Genomic DNA, 21,368 nt, shown 5'->3' with positions numbered 1-21,368 from the left:
AGAGGGCTTGGGCTTGGCTCCTCTCTGCACATTGGCTTCCAGCCAGCCAGCCCCATGAATCTCTGCACACCAAGATTGCAAGGAGTGAGTCCCTCCCCTTCGGTGTTACCTGACTCCGTGCGCAGCCCTGCGCTAACTGGGCTTCTGCATCTGTCACATCATGGCATTTGAGCTTGTGTTTCCACATGACGATCTGAGACAAAACAAAGCCAGATCTCACGGCATCCACCATCCAGGAGCAAAGGTGCCACAAAGAGACCAGAGCTCCTCCTATTTTGGCCTCACAAATGGCTCCATGAGCCATGAAACTAGCCCGTAGGAAGCACCACAATACCAGGGCCAGATTCATAACTAGGGCAGACATAAAATGATGTGGCCCCATCACCAAAGGGCTTACAACCTAGTACGGACCGGAGGGCGGCCATATGGATCAGCAGGGAAGAAAGAGAGATTGTTACTATTACTTACAGTTTTCAGTACTTATTCAAACATTCAAGAATTAACAGGTCAAATGGAGTTACTCCTGATTTACACAGGGGTGAGTGAGGGGGGAATTGGCCACAGAAATTACTCCTGATTTACACGGGGACGAGTGAGGGGGGAATCGGGCACAGGAGTTACTCCTGATTTACACGGGGACAAGTGGGGGGGAATCGGGCACAGGAGTTACTCCTGATTTACACGGGGACGAGTGAGGGGGGAATCGGGCACAGGAGTTACTCCTGATTTACACGGGGACGAGTGAGGGGGGAATCGGGCACAGGAGTTACTCCTGATTTACACGGGGCGAGTGAGGGGGGAATCGGGCACAGGAGTTACTCCTGATTTACACGGGGACGAGTGAGGGGGGAATCGGGCACAGGAGTTACTCCTGATTTACACGGGGACGAGTGAGGGGGGAATCGGGCACAGGAGTTACTCCTGATTTACACGGGGACGAGTGAGGGGGGAATCGGGCACAGGAGTTACTCCTGATTTACACGGGGACGAGTGAGGGGGGAATCGGGCACAGGAGTTACTCCTGATTTACACGGGGACGAGTGAGGGGGGAATCGGGCACAGGAGTTACTCCTGATTTACACGGGGACGAGTGAGGGGGGAATCGGGCACAGGAGTTACTCCTGATTTACACGGGGACGAGTGAGGGGGGAATCGGGCACAGGAGTTACTCCTGATTTACACGGGGACGAGTGAGGGGGGAATCGGGCACAGGAGTTACTCCTGATTTACACGGGGACGAGTGAGGGGGGAATCGGGCACAGGAGTTACTCCTGATTTACACGGGGACGAGTGAGGGGGGAATCGGGCACAGGAGTTACTCCTGATTTACACGGGGACGAGTGAGGGGGGAATCGGGCACAGGAGTTACTCCTGATTTACACGGGGACGAGTGAGGGGGGAATCGGGCACAGGAGTTACTCCTGATTTACACGGGGACGAGTGAGGGGGGAATCGGGCACAGGAGTTACTCCTGATTTACACGGGGACGAGTGAGGGGGGAATCGGGCACAGGAGTTACTCCTGATTTACACGGGGACGAGTGAGGGGGGAATCGGGCACAGGAGTTACTCCTGATTTACACGGGGACGAGTGAGGGGGGAATCGGGCACAGGAGTTACTCCTGATTTACACGGGGACGAGTGAGGGGGGAATCGGGCACAGGAGTTACTCCTGATTTACACGGGGACGAGTGAGGGGGGAATCGGGCACAGGAGTTACTCCTGATTTACACGGGGACGAGTGAGGGGGGAATCGGGCACAGGAGTTACTCCTGATTTACACGGGGACGAGTGAGGGGGGAATCGGGCACAGGAGTTACTCCTGATTTACACGGGGACGAGTGAGGGGGGAATCGGGCACAGGAGTTACTCCTGATTTACACGGGGACGAGTGAGGGGGGAATCGGGCACAGGAGTTACTCCTGATTTACACGGGGACGAGTGAGGGGGGAATCGGGCACAGGAGTTACTCCTGATTTACACGGGGACGAGTGAGGGGGGAATCGGGCACAGGAGTTACTCCTGATTTATGCCAGACCCCACCCCCCACATAATGAAGATGTTGGGGTGCTGATACAGCCCCCTAAATGTGTCCTATATTTAGCTGGATTCACCTGCACAGGGAACCAATTATGTTTCATTCCGCAGGCAGGAGTGTGGGGGGCAATCCTTGAGCCAATCACTAGGGCGGTAATTAGAACCCTGCCAATAGGGACACGTGCCACTTTAACAGAGCTCTCTGCAAACCCATGTGCTTTGCCTTTCACTCGGCCCCAGGGCCAATAATAAACTGGCAGCTGCTGCCGGGGCTTCATGCCTGCGCACAGAGCACTGAACGGCACTGGAAGCAGCTGCCCGGATTACCGTCCGTCATTCCCCCGTGGCGGGACTGGGGCTCCAGGTAGTGAGCAGCCGCAGAACTGGTACCGCAGGAGAGCTCCCCTCTCAGTGCCCCATGCCTGATCCACGTCCCCCAGCTATGTTGAAAGGTGCCAAAGGCGGCCACAATGCGAGTGGGGTGGGGGATTTTGATCCAAAGACCAGCACTGACCTTGGGTACTAACCAGGCTTTTTTTAGGCTCAATGGGAGCAATGAAGCCTAAAGGCAGATGCAGACAACGTGGGAGACCGCCCAAAGCAACAGGCCACGTGGCAGTCACAGCTAATCCATGTGGGCTGAGGGGTTTCCCTGCTTGCAAATGCAGGAGCTGGGAAGTTGCGGGCTGTGTGTGTTGGAGGCAGAGAGCCAGGAGAAGGAGCTGTGAGCCTGATCTTGAGAGGAAGAGTCAAGCATAGAGAGGGAGCTTCCTGGGCACAGAGCTCGCTGGAGGGGCAGGCGTGGGGATTTCTGAGCGATGAACCTGCCTGCTGCTCCTAGTTTCTGCGGCGTTCAGAGGGACGTGCCTGTGTGCACATTCTTTGTAAATAAATCAGATCCCACCAACAACCGACCTGAGTCGCAGCATCGAGTTCTCCTCTTGACAGAAACAACCCTGCAAGACCCTGGATATGGCTGCCACTCGGGCCAAAGGGGCAACATCCATCTCTAGGGCAGATCAAGGAGGTCAGTTGCTCTGGCCCATTTTCAGCCTTTACCCACAGTAAAGAAGGTCACTTAGTACCCTATGATGTGTTCACATGGCCACAACCTGTACAGAGACCCACCACCGCTGCATCGCCAAAGGCCACTGAGCAGCCACCTGTAGGCAGTAATGCATCATCATCACCACTCCAGATAGGATCTGAACCCGTGACCTAGAACTAAAAGCCAGTAACCCCCATGCCCGTAGCCAGCCAGCCTTTGCTACCAGCCTTAAGCCCTACATCATCACACTTTCCAAAGTCATCACACTTTCCAAAAAAGAAGCTCAGGGCCCCAACTCTTCCGGCTCCTATCGTCCCAAGAGCAGAAGCCCCGTTGCTGAGCGCAGAGGGAACTGGCAGGCTTTGTCTCAGGAAGACTCCCCTGGATGTTGATGGGCTGTAGGTCAGATCCCAAACTGGCTCTGTCTCTCCCAGGGCAGCCTCAGAGCTCTGCCCGGCTTCTGCTCTAGGCTCCTACCGAACCTCCCAAAGGGCGCAGCAGCAAACTATCCTTGATCAGCATACCAAGCCCACTCCACATCCATACAGTACGGACACTATGGGCTCTAAGGGTCTGTCAACACTGCAGTTAAGACACCCACGGCTGGCCCAGGCCAGCTGATTCAGGCTCAGGGGCTCAGGCTAAGCTACTGTTTAATTGTGGTGCAGACATTCCAGCTTGGGATGCAGCCTGAGCTCTGGGACCCACCCATCTCGCAGGGTCCTAGAACCCAGGCTCCAGCCTGAGTGTCTACAACACAATTAAACAGCCCCTTAGCCCGAGCCCCTTAGCCCAAGTCAGCTGGCAGAGGCCAGCTGTGGTTTTTTAATGGCAGTGTAGACATGCCCTAAAGGGGGAATGCAGAGACCCAATCCCCATTACTTGTCTCTGGGAGCAGTCACTTTCCCGGATCCAAGGTGACCTGCGCTAAGTCGGCATATGTGGCTATCACAGCCGCCCCCCTCTCCTCAACCCACCCCCTCACAGCTGCCTTTGTTGCTCACCCACATTGGCCAAAAAGAAAGGGACTGAGTGTGTTAAGGGACACGGCTCCTTGAACAGATTTGGGATCAGGGGAAACAGACAGGGTTACAGGACTCATCATGTGTCAGAGGGTCCCCAAGACACCCACCAGAGCTGCGGGCTCTCACCGCACACCACAAGCAGCTGGCACGACTAGGAGCTCTAAGCAGTGTAGTAGGCCAAATACCGCCCCATTCTCTGGGACAAATCAAATACCAGGATTATTTATTTTCTCATGCGTTGAAACAGGAAACCTCCAATGTGTTGAAATTCTGGCCTTGAGTCAGAGGTGGGGGCAGGGAAGAGACGGGGACTGGTTTTTTGTTCAACACACAACCCCCCAGGCAGTATCTCAAGAGCTCCATGGGATCAGCATGGGGAGGGCTGTGTTTCAAAAGAAAACAACACATGCTTTAAATCCAAAAAGTCCCACCCATCTGTCCCCTTCTAACAGTCACTTTCACAGCCTTACTTGGCATCAGAAACCTCTCCCGGGCAAGAGTGGAAGAGAACTCAAATGGGCTGGGGAGACTGGACACAGCTCTTTGCAGGGATTGGCTGGCTGATGACTCCCGCTAGCCTCAGGGTCTGATCCTGCCAGGTGCTGAGCAGCCTTACCTTCTAGTGGGGGACCCGCAAGAGGCGGAGTGCTGCTGTGGGGTGCTGAATGACCCAGCACCCTCTGGGGACTGAACGAGCTCTCCAATACAGATTTCCCCCCTGCTCCTGTGCATCAGGGACTTGGATCCATCTGCCCCTTCACTTGAACGCCCACTGATGGTAACAGCCAGGAGGTTTGGCAGAGTCACTGGACTCAGGGCTCGTTGGTTACACATCTGCAGCCCAGAGCTGTGAAATTAACAAGGACTTGTACAGAGCTCTCCATGCCGCATGGGTATTTTTAGGACCAAGGTGATGCCCCATCCCTTGAAGGATGTTTGGGCTATTTTTTCCCCCTCTTTATACTTCCAGGGATAAATGGAAAACTCATGACATTGTATCTCTCCCTATAAGTTTCCATTTCTGATATGCAGCGAGGAACAGACAAGGCCAAATGCTCTTCTTCCCCAGCCAGAGCTGGGCTGTATCAAATGAGATCCCCTCCATGTCCACTGACATCAATGGTGAATGGACAGAGCTGAGCACAACCCAGGATCGGGGCCCCCATCTCTGCCCACATGGAGCATGTGTAAGGGCCAGCTGGGCTGCATGCGGGAAGGACGCCAGGGAGGTGTTGTTTCTGGGCATCCTGCCTTGGAGGGTTGGTCAGGAATTGTTGGTTGACCCCCTTCCCGGCTGCTTTTATCCACTGCTGGGGTCCCAGCAGACCTAGGGTGAGCTGTCTTGGAGCCGTGCTCTCCTTCGTCTCCCTGGGATGGCTCAGCAAACATTCCAGCAGCACAGGGGCAGTCAGCTGGGGTTTTTCCTCTGGGGGTAGGGGGTATCGTCTCTAACTAGGGATCACACACACATGGCCATCAACCAAAGGTAGGCGGCACAAAGAACATCCCAGCCTGGGGTTAACCCAGTCCTGTCACCCTGGCTATGGAGACTGACCTTCCCTAAGATGCTTTCTCCCATCCAGTCCATTTGTAGCCTTTCCCTGATGTGGGGGTGGGGGTGGGGAAGAGAAGTTGAGCTGAGTTTAACCCCATGTGCACCAGGGACCAGTTAGTACCCTCTCCCACCGATCCCAGGTTGGTACTCAAGAAAAATCTGAAGAGCCCCAAAAGCATCTTTGCTGGTTCTAGCCCTATCAGGTCCTGAGACGTTAAAATCACATCCTTCTGATTACAGTCATGCTTTTCCCTCTCCCCCACCAACGGCCCTTCTGGTTAGGCAGCTGATCTCTCCCAAACCACTAAAGGATCATATTCTCAATGGGTGTAAATCAACACAGAACTACTGAAGTCAATGGGGCTACACTGTTTTACACCAGCTGAGGATCTGGCCCTTTGCAGAAGTGCACGGCAGATGCTCTTGCACGTTAATTTCTCACCCTAGTTGCTGTGGAAGGAGAAACCACTAAAGCCAGATCGCAGACCAAGTGGCAAATACAGCCAGATGATCACTGGAACATGAAGCCCCAGATCCTCATTATCTTCATTAATGATCTGGAGGATCGTGTGGATTGCACCCTCAGCAAGTTTGCAGATGACACTAAACTGGGAGGAGAGGTAGATATGCTGGAGGGTAGGGATAGGATACAGAGGGACCTAGACAAATTAGAGGATTGGGCCAAAAGAAATCTGATGAGTTCAACAAGGACAAGTGCAGAGTCCTGCACTTAGGACGGAAGAATCCCATGCACCGCTACAGACTAGGGGCCGAATGGCTGGGCAGCAGTTCTGCAGAAAAGGACCTAGGGGTTACAGTGGACGAGAAGCTGGATATGAGTCAACAGTGTGCCCTTGTTGCCAAGAAGGCCAATGGCATTTTGGGCTGTATAAGTAGGGGCATTGCCAGCAGATCGAGGGACGTGATCGTTCCCCTCTATTCGACATTGGTGAGGCCTCATCTGGAGTACTGTGTCCAGTTTTGGGCCCCACTCTACAAGAAGGATGTGGAAAAATTGGAAAGAGTCCAGTGGAGGATGACAAAAATGATTAGGGGGCTGGGACACATGACTTATGAAGAGAGGCTGAGGGAACTGGGATTGTTTAGTCTGCGGAAGAGAAGAATGAGGGAGGATTTGATAGCTGCTTTCAACTACCTGAAAGGGGGTTCCAAAGAGGATGGATCTAGACTGTTCTCAGTTGTAGCTGATGACAGAACGAGGAGTAATGGTCTCAGGTTGCAGTGGGGGAGGTTTAGGTTGGATATTAGGAAAAACTTTTTCACTAGGAGGGTGGTGAAGCACTGCAATGCGTTACCTAGGGAGGTGGTGGAATCTCCTTCCTTTGAGGTTTTTAAGGCCTGGCTTGACAAAGCCCTGGCTGGGATGATTTAGTTGGGGATTGGTCCTGCTTTGAGCAGGGGGTTGTACTAGATGACCTCCTGAGGTCCCTTCCAACCCTGATATTCTATGATTCTCTGATTCTCTGATCCGAGGAGCTGAGCGAGGAGTGAATGGCTCACATTGTGGAACAGCTCAGAAGCCCACCAGCTTCCTCGTGGTTATTCAGCACTCCTTCCCAGCCCCCTGGAACACTGCACCTGAGCACTGTCATGTGGTCCCCCAGGAGCCATCCGCAGAGCAGCTGGGAGGTGCTTCCCAGCAGGGGCCAAGAATGACACATGCTAGCCCTGCTTGAGTTAGTACGCTACAAACAGAGGTGCGGCACGGGCAATGGCCACCCAACCCTGCTGGAACGTACTCCGGAGACTAGCCTGATCTGCTGTGGCCACGCTGCCCCTTGTGCTTTGAGCACAGCATGTGCGTCTACCTGAGCTGGGACGCTCCCTCCCAGCTGCAGTGCAGACAAACCCTCGGCCTAGCAGGGCTGTTTCGGCACCAGGCCTGGCTCTCAACCCAGCGTCATTGCCATTAACTTTGCTGATCCCCAAATGCTGCTTACATCAGATAAAAGATACTTCCAGAGCTGCCCCAGGCAGCCTGTAATCCTCTCAAACACGCCCCCATGCCCGGGACAAGAGCACCGTACAGGATGCTGGCCCGCTGGCCTGGCACAAGGTGCACCATCCCTGCAGGCCACCTGATCCCAATTTCACCCGCCACCAAGCAGAGAACCCACCAGAAACATAGTGGGTGGGGGAAGGACACTGCAATGTATCTAATTATCCATCCACCCCCTGACATGCTTCTATCCATCCGTCCCTCTAAGCACCCCTTTATCTATCCATCCATCCATCCACCCTCCATGCATCTATCCATCCATCCCTCTGTGCACCCATCTATCTATCCAGCCATCCACCCCCATCCATCTATCCATCCATCCCTCTATGCACCCATCTATCGATCCATCCATCCATCCCCATCCATCTATCCATCCATCCCTCTATGCACCCATCTATTGATCCATCCATCCACCCCCATCCATCTATCCATCCATCCCTATATGCACCCATCTATCGATCCATCCATCCACGCCCATCCATCTATCCATCCATCCCTATATGCACCCATCTATCGATCCATCCATCCATCTGCTCTTTCTGTCTCTCTCTCTCTGCATCTCGTAGACTCAGATTCCAAGGCTGAAGGGACCATTGTGATCATCTAGTCTGATCTCCTGTATAATGCAGGGCAGAGAACTTCCCCACAATAATCCCTAGAGCAGGTCATTTAGAGAAGAATCCAATCTTTGGATCCCCCACAGTCCTTGTTAGTTGTTCCAGTGTCAATGACTCTCACGGGCAAAAACGTACACCTCATTTCCAGTCGGAATCTGTCTAGGGCCAGCAGCGGCACTCACCCCGTGGTGATGTCGTCGTCCTCCGTCAGGGTCTTCCCCATCAGGTCACTGTCGCTCATGTACCCAGACTTCAGATCCACGTCGTCGGCATCCAGGGACTCGACGAGCTCCAGCCGGGAGATGTGGCTCAGCTTGCTGGGGCTGCGCATAGGCATGGTGTGGGAATAGTGCGCACGCTCGCCGTGCATGTACCAGCTGGGGGTGCCTTCCGACCGGCAACTCCCACCCACCGAGGGAGCGTCCCCGGCCTGCAGCCGGGGGCTGGATTGCCCGTAGCGCCAGGACAGCGGGGAGGAGCGGTTGGACAGGCTGGACACGCTCCTGGGGTTGGCTTCATCGCTGTCGTAGCAGGTCATCTCCAAAGAGCTGCAAGGAAGGAGCAGAGAGCAAAGCTTTAGGGACGAGCGTGCCCTGGGGCAGCGAGCGCAAAGCAAGCAGCCCTGGTCCTAGGGGAGAGGTGGAGTCCTGGGCTCCATCCTGCTATCGGACCTGCAGGTGCTCAGCACCTCTGGAAATTAGGGCATGTTCTTAGCCACCCAGCTTTGACACTTCGGGTTCAAGGATGGGGTGGAACCAGGATGGGAACCCAGGAGTCCACAGTGCTAGGCCACTGTCTTAACCGCAATCCTCTCCTTCTTCCCAGCTGCCCCCGATCCCTATTCTCATGATCTCAGCTGCCCCTATGCTCCCCTCATTTATGTCCCTTCCGGCTCCAAATGGCTCTGCACTGCTCCTGGGCCCTTCCCAAGTCTCCCAGGTCCCAGGCTGGCACCAAGCCACCAGGCCATCCTCCCTCTCTGAGCCTAATGGTACCGAGGAGTTGAGTTCTGCAGTGGCCTTGCCTCTAGCCCTCCAGCGTGGCAGGAAAGCAATGGCAGCCGTGGAAGTAGCAAGAGATCCTGGAAAGCGCATAAATGGCTCCAAGATTAATCTAGGGGACGGCGTCCCGTTCCCTCCTTGTGCCTTGATTTGACAGGCAGCAGAGACAGGCGCGGGCTCCCCACTCCAGTGAGGGCCCCCTTTCGTTTTGATTCCATAAAGCGGGTATTGGATGCTAAATACAAAGTGATGATTAAAAACAAATCGACAGTGGATTAACAGCTCTGGAGAACCGCCCAGAAGAGCTGGTTCCAATCATTTGGTTGACGCACAAGCGTTGTCCTATTAAATCTAAATTAAGTGGATGTTTTGGAGCCTGTAAACTGAGGGACAAAGCTGCCAACATCTTGCTTCGCGCAAGCTGCTGCACCATGCTGGAAGGGACTTGCAGGGGCTCTCTGGGTGCAAGCACCGGGAAATGCATTTCCCCATAAAGATTTCAATGAGGCCTGGATAGTATTGCGTCCCCTGCTGACAGACGCACCTAGAGTATGGCAGGCCCCAGAGCAGAGAGTCTGCAAACTCACTTCCATCTGCCTGTAATGGGGAGGAACTTCACACAGACAACTCGGCTGCCATAAATGCTCCCCCCACCCCAACACTGGGATCCTGCCCCTGGCTGTGAATCAGCCACTCTAGCCAGATGGGGAGCAGGTTCTGAATCCATAGAAAGCAACTGATCTCTGGAATCTAGCAGAGACAAGAGCCAGGGGGAGTGCCATGGGGACTGAGGGGCACCGGCAGAGCTGAGTAAGAGGAGTCCAGGGCTTGGATAGCAGAGGGAGTTGTACGGCTAGATGGAGGCGCATGGGCCTCTGAGAGCTGTGGCATGAAGCAGCAGAGGAAGCCCTAGGCTGGAAAAGCAGAGGGGGCCGGGGGTGCAAGTCAGGATTGAAGGGCATCAGCAGAGCGCTGGGGTGGGGGCAGCCCAAGGCTGGAAGAGCAGTGCGGGGAGCAGGTCAGATTGAGGGGCATCAGCAGAGTGGTGGGTGGAGGAAGCTCGCACAGCCCCTGCCATGCACTCAAACCAGCCTTTTACTTCCTTATTTTTGTATCAGCCAAATTCCCCAGCCCCTCCAATCTGTACCGCACTGCACACACACTGCACTTCCTTCTGCTACCCAGAGCCCGCCTCCTTCAGACCGGGGAGTCTCCACGGAGATGCCTCCAGAGGCTCGGGACGCCTGCAGGCGTGGTAGGCAGCGGATGGAGAGACTTCGCTGACTCGGCCCTGGCTAAACCAGGGATTGTCCCCATGGTCTGTTTCGCTGGCCCATCAGGCAGCGCAAGGCCATGACCAAAGGGAAACTGGCCTGAAATCCAAGGGCATTTGCAAAGGCACAGAGCAGACACAACCTCGCCCATTGCCCTGCCCTGCTGGGATGTAGGGGGACGGGGAGTCCCGTCCCTGCAGTTACTCAGTGCTTAGCTGCTTCAGCTGAGAAGCTGAGTGAGTCAAGTCCGAGCTGCATGGTGGGGTGATGGCCGCTTTGGGACATAATCCCATCGCGCCACCAGAGCAGAAGAGGCCAGGGTGCGAGGGGGGGAGAACTGCTGGCTAAGTTGCAGGAGTTGGCACTCCCCTGTGGGGTTTTGGGGGAACCCCCAAACCTTAGCTGCAGACCCAGGCAGCGAGCAAAGGGCTTTCACCACAACTCCTCGGTGCGCATCCACATTCCCCACTGATGGGTGCGCAACCGGGAGCGGACTCAGCGATCCCAGGGCATGGGGCACCCATGGAGAAGCAGGGTTGGGAGCAGCCGCGTTGGAGGCTGGGAGAGGCGCTAGACATTGATCGGCGACGGAAGAAAAGCCTAGGAGCCCTGCCCCAAACCTTGCACCAACGTTTTCCACAGTCTGCGGTACGGCTGGCAATTTGCACACTTGTCTCCTGCAGTGTGGCTCACGCGCACGGCGCTCTTAGCTCATGATCTCAGAGTGCCCAGCCCACATGCAGGGCGCTCGGCAAACACTCATGTGCAGGCCGTTCTCTCACACGGCGTCTGTTGCACTCAGTGTGCAGGTTTGACTCCCTGTGCACTGATCTTGTTGTGCCCATTCTGGCCGGTGCACGAGCCTTGTTCCAGCAGGAGGCTCTCAGGGCTAACACGGACCTTGTTCCCTTGACTCGTGCCTGCGTTCTCCGCTTGGGCCCTTGGCCACTGGCTCAGATTTCCCGCACATCCAGCGCGCCTGGCTCGTATTGCCTGTGTGTTCTGGTCCTGGCCCCCGATGGCGATTTCAGTGCACTTGGCTCTTGTGATGGACTCTTGCACCCTGGTGATTTTCAAATGCTCAGCTCCTGCACCGTGGTGTGTGTGCGTTTGCGGGTCCGGCTTGCTCACGGACAACGGTATACTCTGCTCGTGCACATGGCTCACAGTTTCTGTGCAGTTGGCACGTGCCCCCCTGGCTTGTGCTGGGGGTCCCCAGTGCAGGCACGTTGCATTCTTCGAGGGCTTGGCTAGTGTACACCTGTCTCCTCTTCTCTGTGCAGACCCCTGGATGTGTTCTAGTCTGGGCCCGACTGGCTGGTGTTTCCGGAGCTCTCAGCTCCCGTGCATCTGGCTTGTGATGGCTGCATGCTTGGCCTGTGCTTGCTGCATAGAAATGCAGGGCTGGAAGGGTTCTCAAGAGTTCATCTAGTCCATTCCCCTGTGCTGAGGCAGGGTTAAGTATCTTAGACCATCCCTGACAGGTGTTTGTCTAACCTGTTAGCAAAAACTTCCAACGAGGGGAATTCCGTAACCTCTCAAGGTAACCCGTTCCTGAGCTTAGCCACCCGTAGACAGGTTTCCCTAACATCTAACCTGAATCTCTCTTGCTGCAAACTCAGACAATTCCTTTCGCCCAACCTCGGTGGACAGGGAGAACAACTGATCACCGTCCTCTTTATAACATTATTTAGCTATCTGAAGACTTCTCAGGTCCCGTCTCAGCCTTCTCTTCTCTAGATTAAACGTGCCCAATTCTTTCAATCTTTCCTTGCAGGTCAGATTTTCTAAACCTCTGATCGTTTTTGTCCATATGTGGCAAAACGTTTTTGTCCATTCAGTGGCTGGGCCCCCCTTTGGCCTCTCTCCATATGTCCACATCTTTCTCAGGGTGTGGTACCCACAGCTGGACACAGTTCTCCATCTGAGGCCCAACCACTGCTGCGCAATCCCTGCCTCTTGCTCACAGTCAGCTCATGGTTTCTGCAGGTTTGGCTCCTGACCCTCAGCTCCTGCTTTCGGGGCTGCTGTTTTTTCTGGGCTCGCCTCAGGGGCTGGTGCAAGAGCAGGGCAAGAGTTCTCTGTCTGCTCCCCTTGTGCGGCCTTGGTGCTCAGCCCGTGAGCTCCGCAGCTCGTGCACAGATGGCTCCTTTCAGGTAGGTCTAGCTCACCCCACTCCGGGCACCAGTGTCTCTGTGCACACGGTGCCCAAGGGAATAAAGGTGCACGGAGCTGGGCCAGGCTCCTGCTTGCAGGAAGCGGTTGCTAGTGAGCTGCCAGCTAAACATTAAGCAAAGCAGATGGGTTGGAGCCCTGCCCTCCTCCCCTTCTGCCCTGACTCATCTCGGGTGGAGCTCAGCAGGCAGCTCTCCCTCTCCCCAGTGCCCTCACAGTGATCCAGCGTGAGGCTCTGGTTACGCAAGATGGGAAGGCACAGCCACCGGATAGCAGGAGAACGGAGGGGTGGAGCCTTCCCTCCGACTCCTCACCCCGAGCACCCATAGACAGAGGCCTGGCGTTCCCAGGGATGGGTGCGATGGTTGATTGATTTGTTTTGATTCATGGACAAATGAAGAAAAGAGTCTCTCCAGGGCTCTAACACCTCTCCGTGGCATTGCCCTCCGGTTGGCACAGCAGCTGGAAAATGGAAGGGTTTGCCAGCTTGCTCTGTCTTCAGCTCCCCGAGGTGGAGATAGGGGCCACCCTCACCGTACATCTCCCCGCCCCTCCCGCCGGGGCAGGGAGGGTCCCACGGCCCTGACAGGTCTCAGCTCAGATAGTGACACCATGCTGTGCAGAGATCTGACAGTGGGCACCTGGCTGGGAGCAGTCGCTCACGTCCCAGGCCTCCAGGCAGCCGCAGAAGGGATCTGGCCAGGAGCCTCCCTGTCTCTCAGCCCTGTCCCCGGCTCCTTGCTCGCTGCAATCCAGCTGGCTGCCTTGACCCCTCTCATTCCCATCACTGGCCTCTCTGCCGTTATCACTTGGCCGCTGATTCCATGGACTCAGCAGGGAGCTAACCCTGCCCGCGCTCCCTCCCGCCGGCCACCCCTCGCCAGGGCACGGCCTTTTCCTGCTCCGGTAGCTCAGTCTCATCACCTCCAAGTGAGACTCCCCCCCCGAGCCCAGATCCCTGGAGAAGCTGCTGTCTCTGCATTAGCTCATCTGGGCTACAGAGCCAGGGAGGGGAAAAAACTTACTCAAGTCGGACAGGGCTGCCAGCTCCAAGCTCCGAGGGAAAGGAGTGTGACAAGGCAGCTCCCCCGGAGCTGTGCTGCAATAGGGCCGGAGCTCTGCCCTAGGGGCCAACTAGCCCAGCCCTCCCGGCTACAGGCCATGCTGGCTAACGGAGCCCCCCAACCCAGCAGGAGCTGAGCCTGCAGCCATTGTTTGGAGCAAGGGGGGCCCAGGCCTTCGTGGGATTGGGCCCAGCATTTCTCAGCAAAGGCCCATGCCCCAATCCCAGCTAGCCAGTGGCAGGAGCTTGGAGGGAACCTGGGGGCGGGGAGATGTGCCTGGCCACTCAGGGGAGAGCTCAGGGTATCATGTTTATTATGAGGGGCATGGTTCTGGGTGACCCAGGAAACTCCATCCCTACCCCTATGTTAGCAACTGGTCCAAGAAAGATCCCATTGGAGCGGAAATGATGCCCCCCCTTGTACAGCCAAGTGCTGCCACACGTAGCCAGCACGGCTCCCTCCTGCCGGCTGTGAATGGGTCGGAAGGGGAGCTGGGTTGGAGCCAGGGGCCCAGTTTCAGCCCAAGCTGCTGCTGCGCAGGGCCTAGGGAAGGCAGCCCTATGGGGCACGATGCAGGCAGGCCAGGCCATGCATCTCCAGGACGGGGCCCTGGTGCCTAGCACTCAGGGGATGGGTGCGGTCGGCCTCTGATCCATGAGGAGTCTCCTTCCTTCAGCACCAGGACAGCGTGCTGGGTTGGCACAGGGAAAGCCCTGTGCATCTCTGGATGGGAGGCAGGAGCTGAGGACCTGGGGGAATCAGCCCTGCCCGCTGGGTGGTGTTGGGCAGCGGGATGGCACGTTCCCGTGTCTCGCTAGGGGACCTCCCCCCGCCTCCTGGGGGGGCTGCGGGGCTCTCTGAAGGCTCCCGACTTTCTGACTGACTCACTGCATTACCCGGGACAAGTCACTGCCCTGCTCTGTGCCTCAGTTTCCCCCCTGTAAAAGGGGGTAATAATGATATGGAGCCAGCCATGGCAGAATGCTTTGAGACCCTCCATTGAGAGGCACAGCTTGGCCTTTGCTCTGTGGTGTGGGAAAGGGGATGCAGAGAGCTGCCCTGGTCAGAGGTGGATTCCACCCAGGACCTTCTGCACCAAACGGTTGTTGTAGTTGCTGGGGGCAGCCCCTAGGGGGAGCGGTGACCACGGGACTCCTCACCAAAGCACTTCAATCTCCCACAGCCCTTCTGCTTTCCCTGCTGCTTGTGCTGCCCCCTCCTGGCCACCGCAGGGGCGGCGGGGCTAGTGAGAGCTGTTCGCTGGGCTCCCCGATGAAACACCCTGTTGGCTGAGCCCCTGTTCCCGTGGGAGCCGGAGCGGGGGGAGGGAGGCTTCAAATGGACACAGACCCCTGGGGGTTCCCCTGCTGCCATAACCCCCGAGGTAGCTGAGCTCACCCCTGCTGCTCTGTACTTAACAGCTGGAGTCAAACTAGCTTCCCTGTGTCTCTCTCCTTCTCCACCTGGCCCGACGCCACCCTCTAGTGGCTGCAGCCCCCATTGCAGGCCGAAATGGGTCGTTTCCCGTGCCCGGCTCTGGAGGAATTTGAAGCATATCCTTTCCCTGCTCACTTCTCTCCTCCAAGCCAGATGGGGATTTGGTGGTGTCCTTAAGGAATCATGAGCCCAGTCAAACTTGTGTCTCCAGCACCCTGCCCGGGCGAGCCTGGGGAAACCCGTGATTTGGCTCGGGCAAGCAGCTCTGCTTCCACGGTTGGGGAAACACATGGGCTTGCCGTGCCACGGCCTGCAGATTCCATCAGCAACTCATTCCAGTATCCTGGTATCAGCACTGCCCTCAGCTACAGTGCTACTGCACAGGAGAAGGTCTCAACACAGAGGGGGCTGGACTCCCATTTGGGCTGCTGCTGTAAAAATATGAATGTAGAGGCAGTGTGTCCTAGGAGTTAGAGCACAGGGCTAAGACTCAGCAGACTTGAGTTCTAGTCCCTATTATGTGATCTTGGGCAAGTCATGGCCCCCTCCCACTAGGTCTGTGTAAACCATAAGCTCTTCAGCGCTAGGGCAATCTCTTAAAACTCTTCCATATTGAAATTTGCACAGATTTAACATACACTTTTTCAAGTCTAGTTATCCCCCTTCATCTCAGCCCCTGTCAACATGACAGGGAGAAGCCATGTTGTCAATTTACAGCAAGAGTTAAACTGGCACAAGCCGCCGGGGGATGCACTGATTCTAAAACAAGCTGCTCTCAAACTGGTACAGATTAAATCAGCTGGGAACAGGTTTAAATGACGCTGAAATAAGTGACCCTTATCCCCAAAGAAGAGGGTTCACGCAGGGTTTTTTTAAACTGGTTTGATCGATTTAACTCAACTAATTGAATTAAACTGCTGCATGCCTGTGTGCAGCCAGGGTCTCCAAGCATCTCCATGACGTTTGCACCAGGACTAAGGGCTTGTCTACATTTAAAACGCTGCACCACTGTAATGCGTCAGTGAAGACACTGCCTACTCTGATGAGGGGGGAGTTCTCCCATCGGCGTAGGTACATCACGTCCACAAGGGGCAGTGGGAGGCTGAAGGGAGAATTCTCCTGCCGACCGAGCGTAGGGTTGGGTCAGTTTAACTGCACTGCTCAGAGGCGTGGATTTTTCACACCCCTGAGTGATAATTATACTGACCAAATTTTCTAGTGTTGACTAGGCCTAAATTGACTACATTGCTCAAAAGAGCAGCGGAGACATCCCTGCTCACACTGGAGCTCGGGCTCAGAGACCCAGCCCTCTCGGCAGCATTCGCTGCCAGAGTGGGAACACCAACACGGCTATTTCTGGCCCCGGAGAACTAGCCCTGCAAGCCTGAGTCAGTTGACCCAGGCTCTGAGACTCGTGGCCGCAGGGCTTTTGGGCCCGGCAGATGTACCCTCTGTGGCTGTTGCAGCCCCTGGCACAATGGGTCCTTGATCTCAGCTGGTGCCTCGGAGTGCCACTGAAATACACCTGCTAACGAGGCGTGACTCAGTGTGAGTGGTGCCCCAGAGAGACTAGCTGGAGGGATCAGCGAGTGGGGCAGTGAGACTCATCCCTGAGTCAGAGGCTGGCAGCTCTCCGCACTGGGACAGAGGCCTCAGTGACACAGGGGGGCAGTCAGAGTCTTTCCCCGGGGGCGGGGGAACAGCCCCCCCCCCGGGCTGGAGATACTACCGCAGGACGGAGCACAGCCACGTCACTAGCCCCCTGCCCCGCCGGGGTGCCCACCCCCAAGAAAGGGCTCGGCTTTGGGGATCAGACCCAGCAAGGAGCCAGGCTGGAGGAGGAGAGGGAAGGGAGGGGTCAGGTGAGAGAGAGGGGGAGGGGCTACAGTGGGCATCATGGCCTCACCTGTGAGACACCTGGGAGCCTCTCAGGCTGGACATGGTCTCCTCCAGATTCTGCCGAAGGTCCAGCACGTTCTGCACTGTCCTCTTCCTCTGGGACTCGGGGTCTGTAGTGACATGGAGAGCAAAGGCTTTTATAGCCATGGCTGTAGGGAGAGGAGGGCGACACGTGCCCCCTCCATAGCCCCACCCACCCACACACCCCACTCCTGTTCCAGGTGTCCCCACGACGCTCCCCGTGCCATGTGCCCCCTCCCCACTCAGCTGCCCACGTGTCCCTTCCCAGCCCTCCCCACCACCTGTGCGAGCTCCACTCTGCTGCTTTGGCATCACAGAGCCACTGGCCCCCTGCCTGCCACATTCTGTGACAGCTGGAGCCCTCGGCGAGCTATGAGCACAGCCCATCTTCCAGCCAGGCCTGGGTCACCGGACCCGCACCTCGGGGTGGAGGTACCGCACCCTGCCCAGGTCTTGCCAAGGTCCCCAAGGCTGCTTTAGCAGGGAAAGCTTACCTGCCTCTGCCCAAGGCCAGCGCTCAGGAGAGGGAGTGTCTGCCTCCCGGCTCCACCCGGCTTTGCTCCGAGATGGGCCGCAGGGAGAGCACAGGACCAGAACTTCCTAGATTCCAAGGCCAGAAGGGATCGACCACTGGGACACTGCCCAGCACAGGCCAGAGAACTGCCCACAACTTAATCCCTAGAGCAGATCTGAGAAAAGACCTCCCATCTGCATTTAAAAATGGCCAGAGATGGGAGAATCCGCCATGACTCCTGGTCAATTGTTCCAGCGGTGAATTACCCTCCCTGTTAAAATGTGACCCTTCTTTCCAGGCTGAATTTGTCTAGCTTCAGCCTCAAGCCATTGGATTCCATTAGAGCCATCTCTGCTAGACAGAAAAGTCCATTATCAAATTTGTTCCCCACAGAGGATACTCGCAGACAGTAATTAAGTCACCCCTCAACCTTCTCTGTGTTAAGCTAACTAGACTCAAAGAGCTCAGTCTCTCACTCTAAGGCAGGTTTTCTAATCCTTTAATCATTCCCCAGGCTCTTCTCTGACCCCTCTCCAATTTATCAACCTCCTCCTTGAATTGTGAGCACCAGAGCTGGACACAGGATCCCAGCAGCGGTCACACCACTGCCAAATACAGAGATGAAAACGCCTCTCTGCTCCTGTCTATGCAGCCAAGGATTGCATTAGCAAGCAGCACAAATCTCAATTGCATTCTAAAGTCAGTCCCAGCAGAGCCACCCTGTGATGATGTGACTCAGCAGGGAGGGGGGAGTGTTGACCTGGGAATGTGCCCTGGGGATGGGAGACCTGAGAGCCTGTCACCTGAGCCAGGAGGGGGAGGGGGAGGTGACACCTCTGCCCAGGAATGTGAACAGAGGCTGCAGCAGGGAACCTGCTGGGTGGGTTTAGTTTTCAGTTTGGGGCTGGGTGGAGGAACACAGGGAACCCCAGGGCTGGGGTCTAAGCTCCCTGCTCCCCCAGAAGGACGTGATTGAGGGGTCCTGGTTGTACCCACAAGCTCTGTTGTGGACTGTGTTCCTGTTGTCCAATAAACCTTCTGTTTTACTGGCTGGCTGAGAGTCTCAGTGGATCCCAGGAAGAGGGGTGCAGGGCCTGGACTCCCCCACACTCCGTGACAAATTGCATTCTAAAGTCAGTCCCAGCAGAGCCACCTCCCCAGCCAGGCACTGGCAGCTTCTGACCCCAGCCCCACGGGTGTAGCAGCCCCCCTCCCCAGCCAGCCAGCACCGGAGGGGAGCTCTGCAGGGCAGGCGCTTTCCACAAGCCCAGCTCACCCTCCTACTCTGCTTTGGCTGAAGCCTTTGCATCATTAGTACTTAGTGTCAGCACTACAGCCCGCCCAGGGAGCAGGGGGAGTGGAGGGAACAGGCACATGGGCTTAAGGAACAAACAGGAGCCAGCAAGGAAATGATGGGGCAGGCTGCCAGCCAACTGAAGGCAGAACGAGTGGCAACAGCTGGCATGCTCCTTCCAAGGGATCTGAGCTGCTGCCCCAGGAACTAGAGCCTGCCATCACCTGCAGGAATCCTGAGCAAACTGGGCTCCGCCTGCAGCCTGCATACCCAGGGGAGGGGGGCTACCTGGCTGGGTCTCCCTGGGATTGCAAGGCTGGCAATGTCCCTTTGGATGACACATTGCCTCCAGGGAAATGCCTCAGCAGGCCTGCAAACCTACCCTGGCAGCCTGCTGCAGCGGGGTGTGACATCCCTAGACCATTGCCCCGAGCCTGGAGGAAAGGGAGCTCTTAGTGCTCAAGCCACAATCCAGGGCCCATCTCAGTCAGCAGCCCGCTGCTATGTAGATATCTATTTGTGCAGTAGATCAGTAGACAGACAGATGAACTGTACATGTTCATTTTGGAGGACAGATGGGCAAACAGATCCGTATACTAACATCTAGGAGCGTGGGTGGAGAGACAGACAGACAGATCTGTACACTACCCTCTAGGAAAGACTGTCATTATGTTAGGGTTGGATGGCTGGATTACCATCAAGAAGGATAGTTAGACAGATGGATTATGTAGATTAGGAACAAATGGTTTGCACATGGCCTGGTTACAATCAGATTTGTCCTCTCTCCAAATATAGCTACTACACTGTTCCACCTGGTAGTGTAGACAAGACCCTGCTCGTTACCGACAGATAGGTTTGGAAAAAACACAAGAACCTCTCCTGCAGCCCGAACCTTCACCCCTTATTGGAATCAAATCCAAAGGTCCATTTGCCCTGGGGGACTATGATACTGTGAGTCTGGCGGGACATTTGCACTGGCCACGGGACAGCACCTTCTCAGGAGATTCCTGAGCCCCATGGGCAGGCCAAAGTAGGGAGAGGTTGTAAGGGGCACTCCCGCCCCTTTTGGGGCACTGCAGGGCCATGCTGTGCTTTACTCCCAGACCAGAGTACTTAGGCCAAGACTTCCCCCTCGTGGGGCTCAGATTAACTCTTGTACAGAACACAGATTCCCCAGCCCCTCGAGCCCACCCCTCTTCGGCAAGACTTGGTGCTAGGCCAGGCAGGCCTCCTCCCCTCACTTCAGGAGTTACCCTGTGCGGCCCCTGCTCCCGCCTGACACAAGGGCGACTGGGATTGCGGGCCCTGCGCGGCCCCTGCTCCCGCCTGACACGACGGCGACTGGGATCGTGGGCCCCGCGCGGCCCCTGCTCCCGCCTGACACGACGGTGCCTGGGATCGCGGGCCCCGCGCGGCCCCTGCTCCCGCCTGACACGAGGGCGACTGGGATCGCGGGCCCCGCGCGGCCCCTGCTCCCGCCTGACACGAGGGCGACTGGGATCGCGGGCCCCGCGCGGCCCCTGCTCCCGCCTGACACGACGGCGACTGAGATCGCGGGCCACGCGCGGCCCCTGCTCCCGCCTGACACGAGGGCGACTGAGATCGCGGGCCCCGCGCGGCCCCTGCTCCCGCCTGACACGAGGGCGACTGGGATCGCGGGCCCCGCGCGGCCCCTGCTCCCGCCTGACACGACGGCGACTGAGATCGCGGGCCCCGCGCGGCCCCTGCTCCCGCCTGACACGAGGGCGACTGAGATCGCGGGCCCCACGCGGCCCCTGCTCCCGCCCTGACACGACGGCGACTGGGATCGCGGGCCCTGCGCGGCCCCTGCTCCCTCCTGACACGAGGGCAACTGGGATCGCGGGCCCCGCGCGGCCCCTGCTCCCGCCTGACATGACGGTGCCTGGGATCGCGGGCCCCACGCGGCCCCTGCTCCCTCCTGACACGAGGGCGACTGGGATCGCGGGCCCCGCGCGGCCCCTGCTCCTGCCTGACACGAGGGCGACTGGGATCGCGGGCCCCGCGCGGCCCCTGCTCCCGCCTGACACGAGGGCGACTGAGATCGCGGGCCCCGCGCGGCCCCTGCTCCCGCCTGACACAAGGGCGACTGGGATCGCGGGCCCCGCGCGGCCCCTGCTCCCGCCTGACACGAGGGCGACTGAGATCGCGGGCCCCGCGCGGCCCCTGCTCTCGCCCTGACACGACGGCGACTGGGATCGCGGGCCCCGCGCGGCCCCTGCTCCCACGTGACACGACGGCGACTGGGATTGCGGGCCCTGCTTGGCCCCTGCTCCCGCCCTGACACGACGGCGACTGGGATCGCGGGCCCTGCGCGGCCCCTGCTCCCGTGTTGGTGAGAGTCATGCAGCATCTTATTGGCTGCCTTTC

The 21,368-nt window shown here is 57.2% G+C and overlaps 1 protein-coding gene across 2 annotated transcripts in view; it reads right to left on the bottom strand.

Moving 5' to 3' along the window:
* Positions 1 to 21,368, bottom strand: part of NAV1 (neuron navigator 1) — a 298,657-nt gene that overhangs the window by 86,526 nt on the left and 190,763 nt on the right. For both annotated transcript variants that reach the window (XM_084611036.1, XM_084611037.1), the window contains 2 exons: positions 17,159 to 17,261; positions 8,484 to 8,849 (listed from right to left, as the gene is read on the bottom strand). In XM_084611036.1, coding sequence (XP_084467162.1) covers positions 8,484 to 8,849; positions 17,159 to 17,261 — 469 coding nt within the window. The remainder of the gene's footprint in view (positions 1 to 8,483; positions 8,850 to 17,158; positions 17,262 to 21,368) is intronic.

Source organism: Lepidochelys olivacea (genome assembly GCF_965140295.1).
Source record: "Lepidochelys olivacea isolate rLepOli2 genome assembly, chromosome: 21".
In the NCBI taxonomy this organism is placed as follows: domain Eukaryota; kingdom Metazoa; phylum Chordata; order Testudines; family Cheloniidae; genus Lepidochelys; species Lepidochelys olivacea.
Note: the sequence above shows the minus strand (reverse complement) of the source record. Positions and strands in the feature narration are given on the sequence as shown.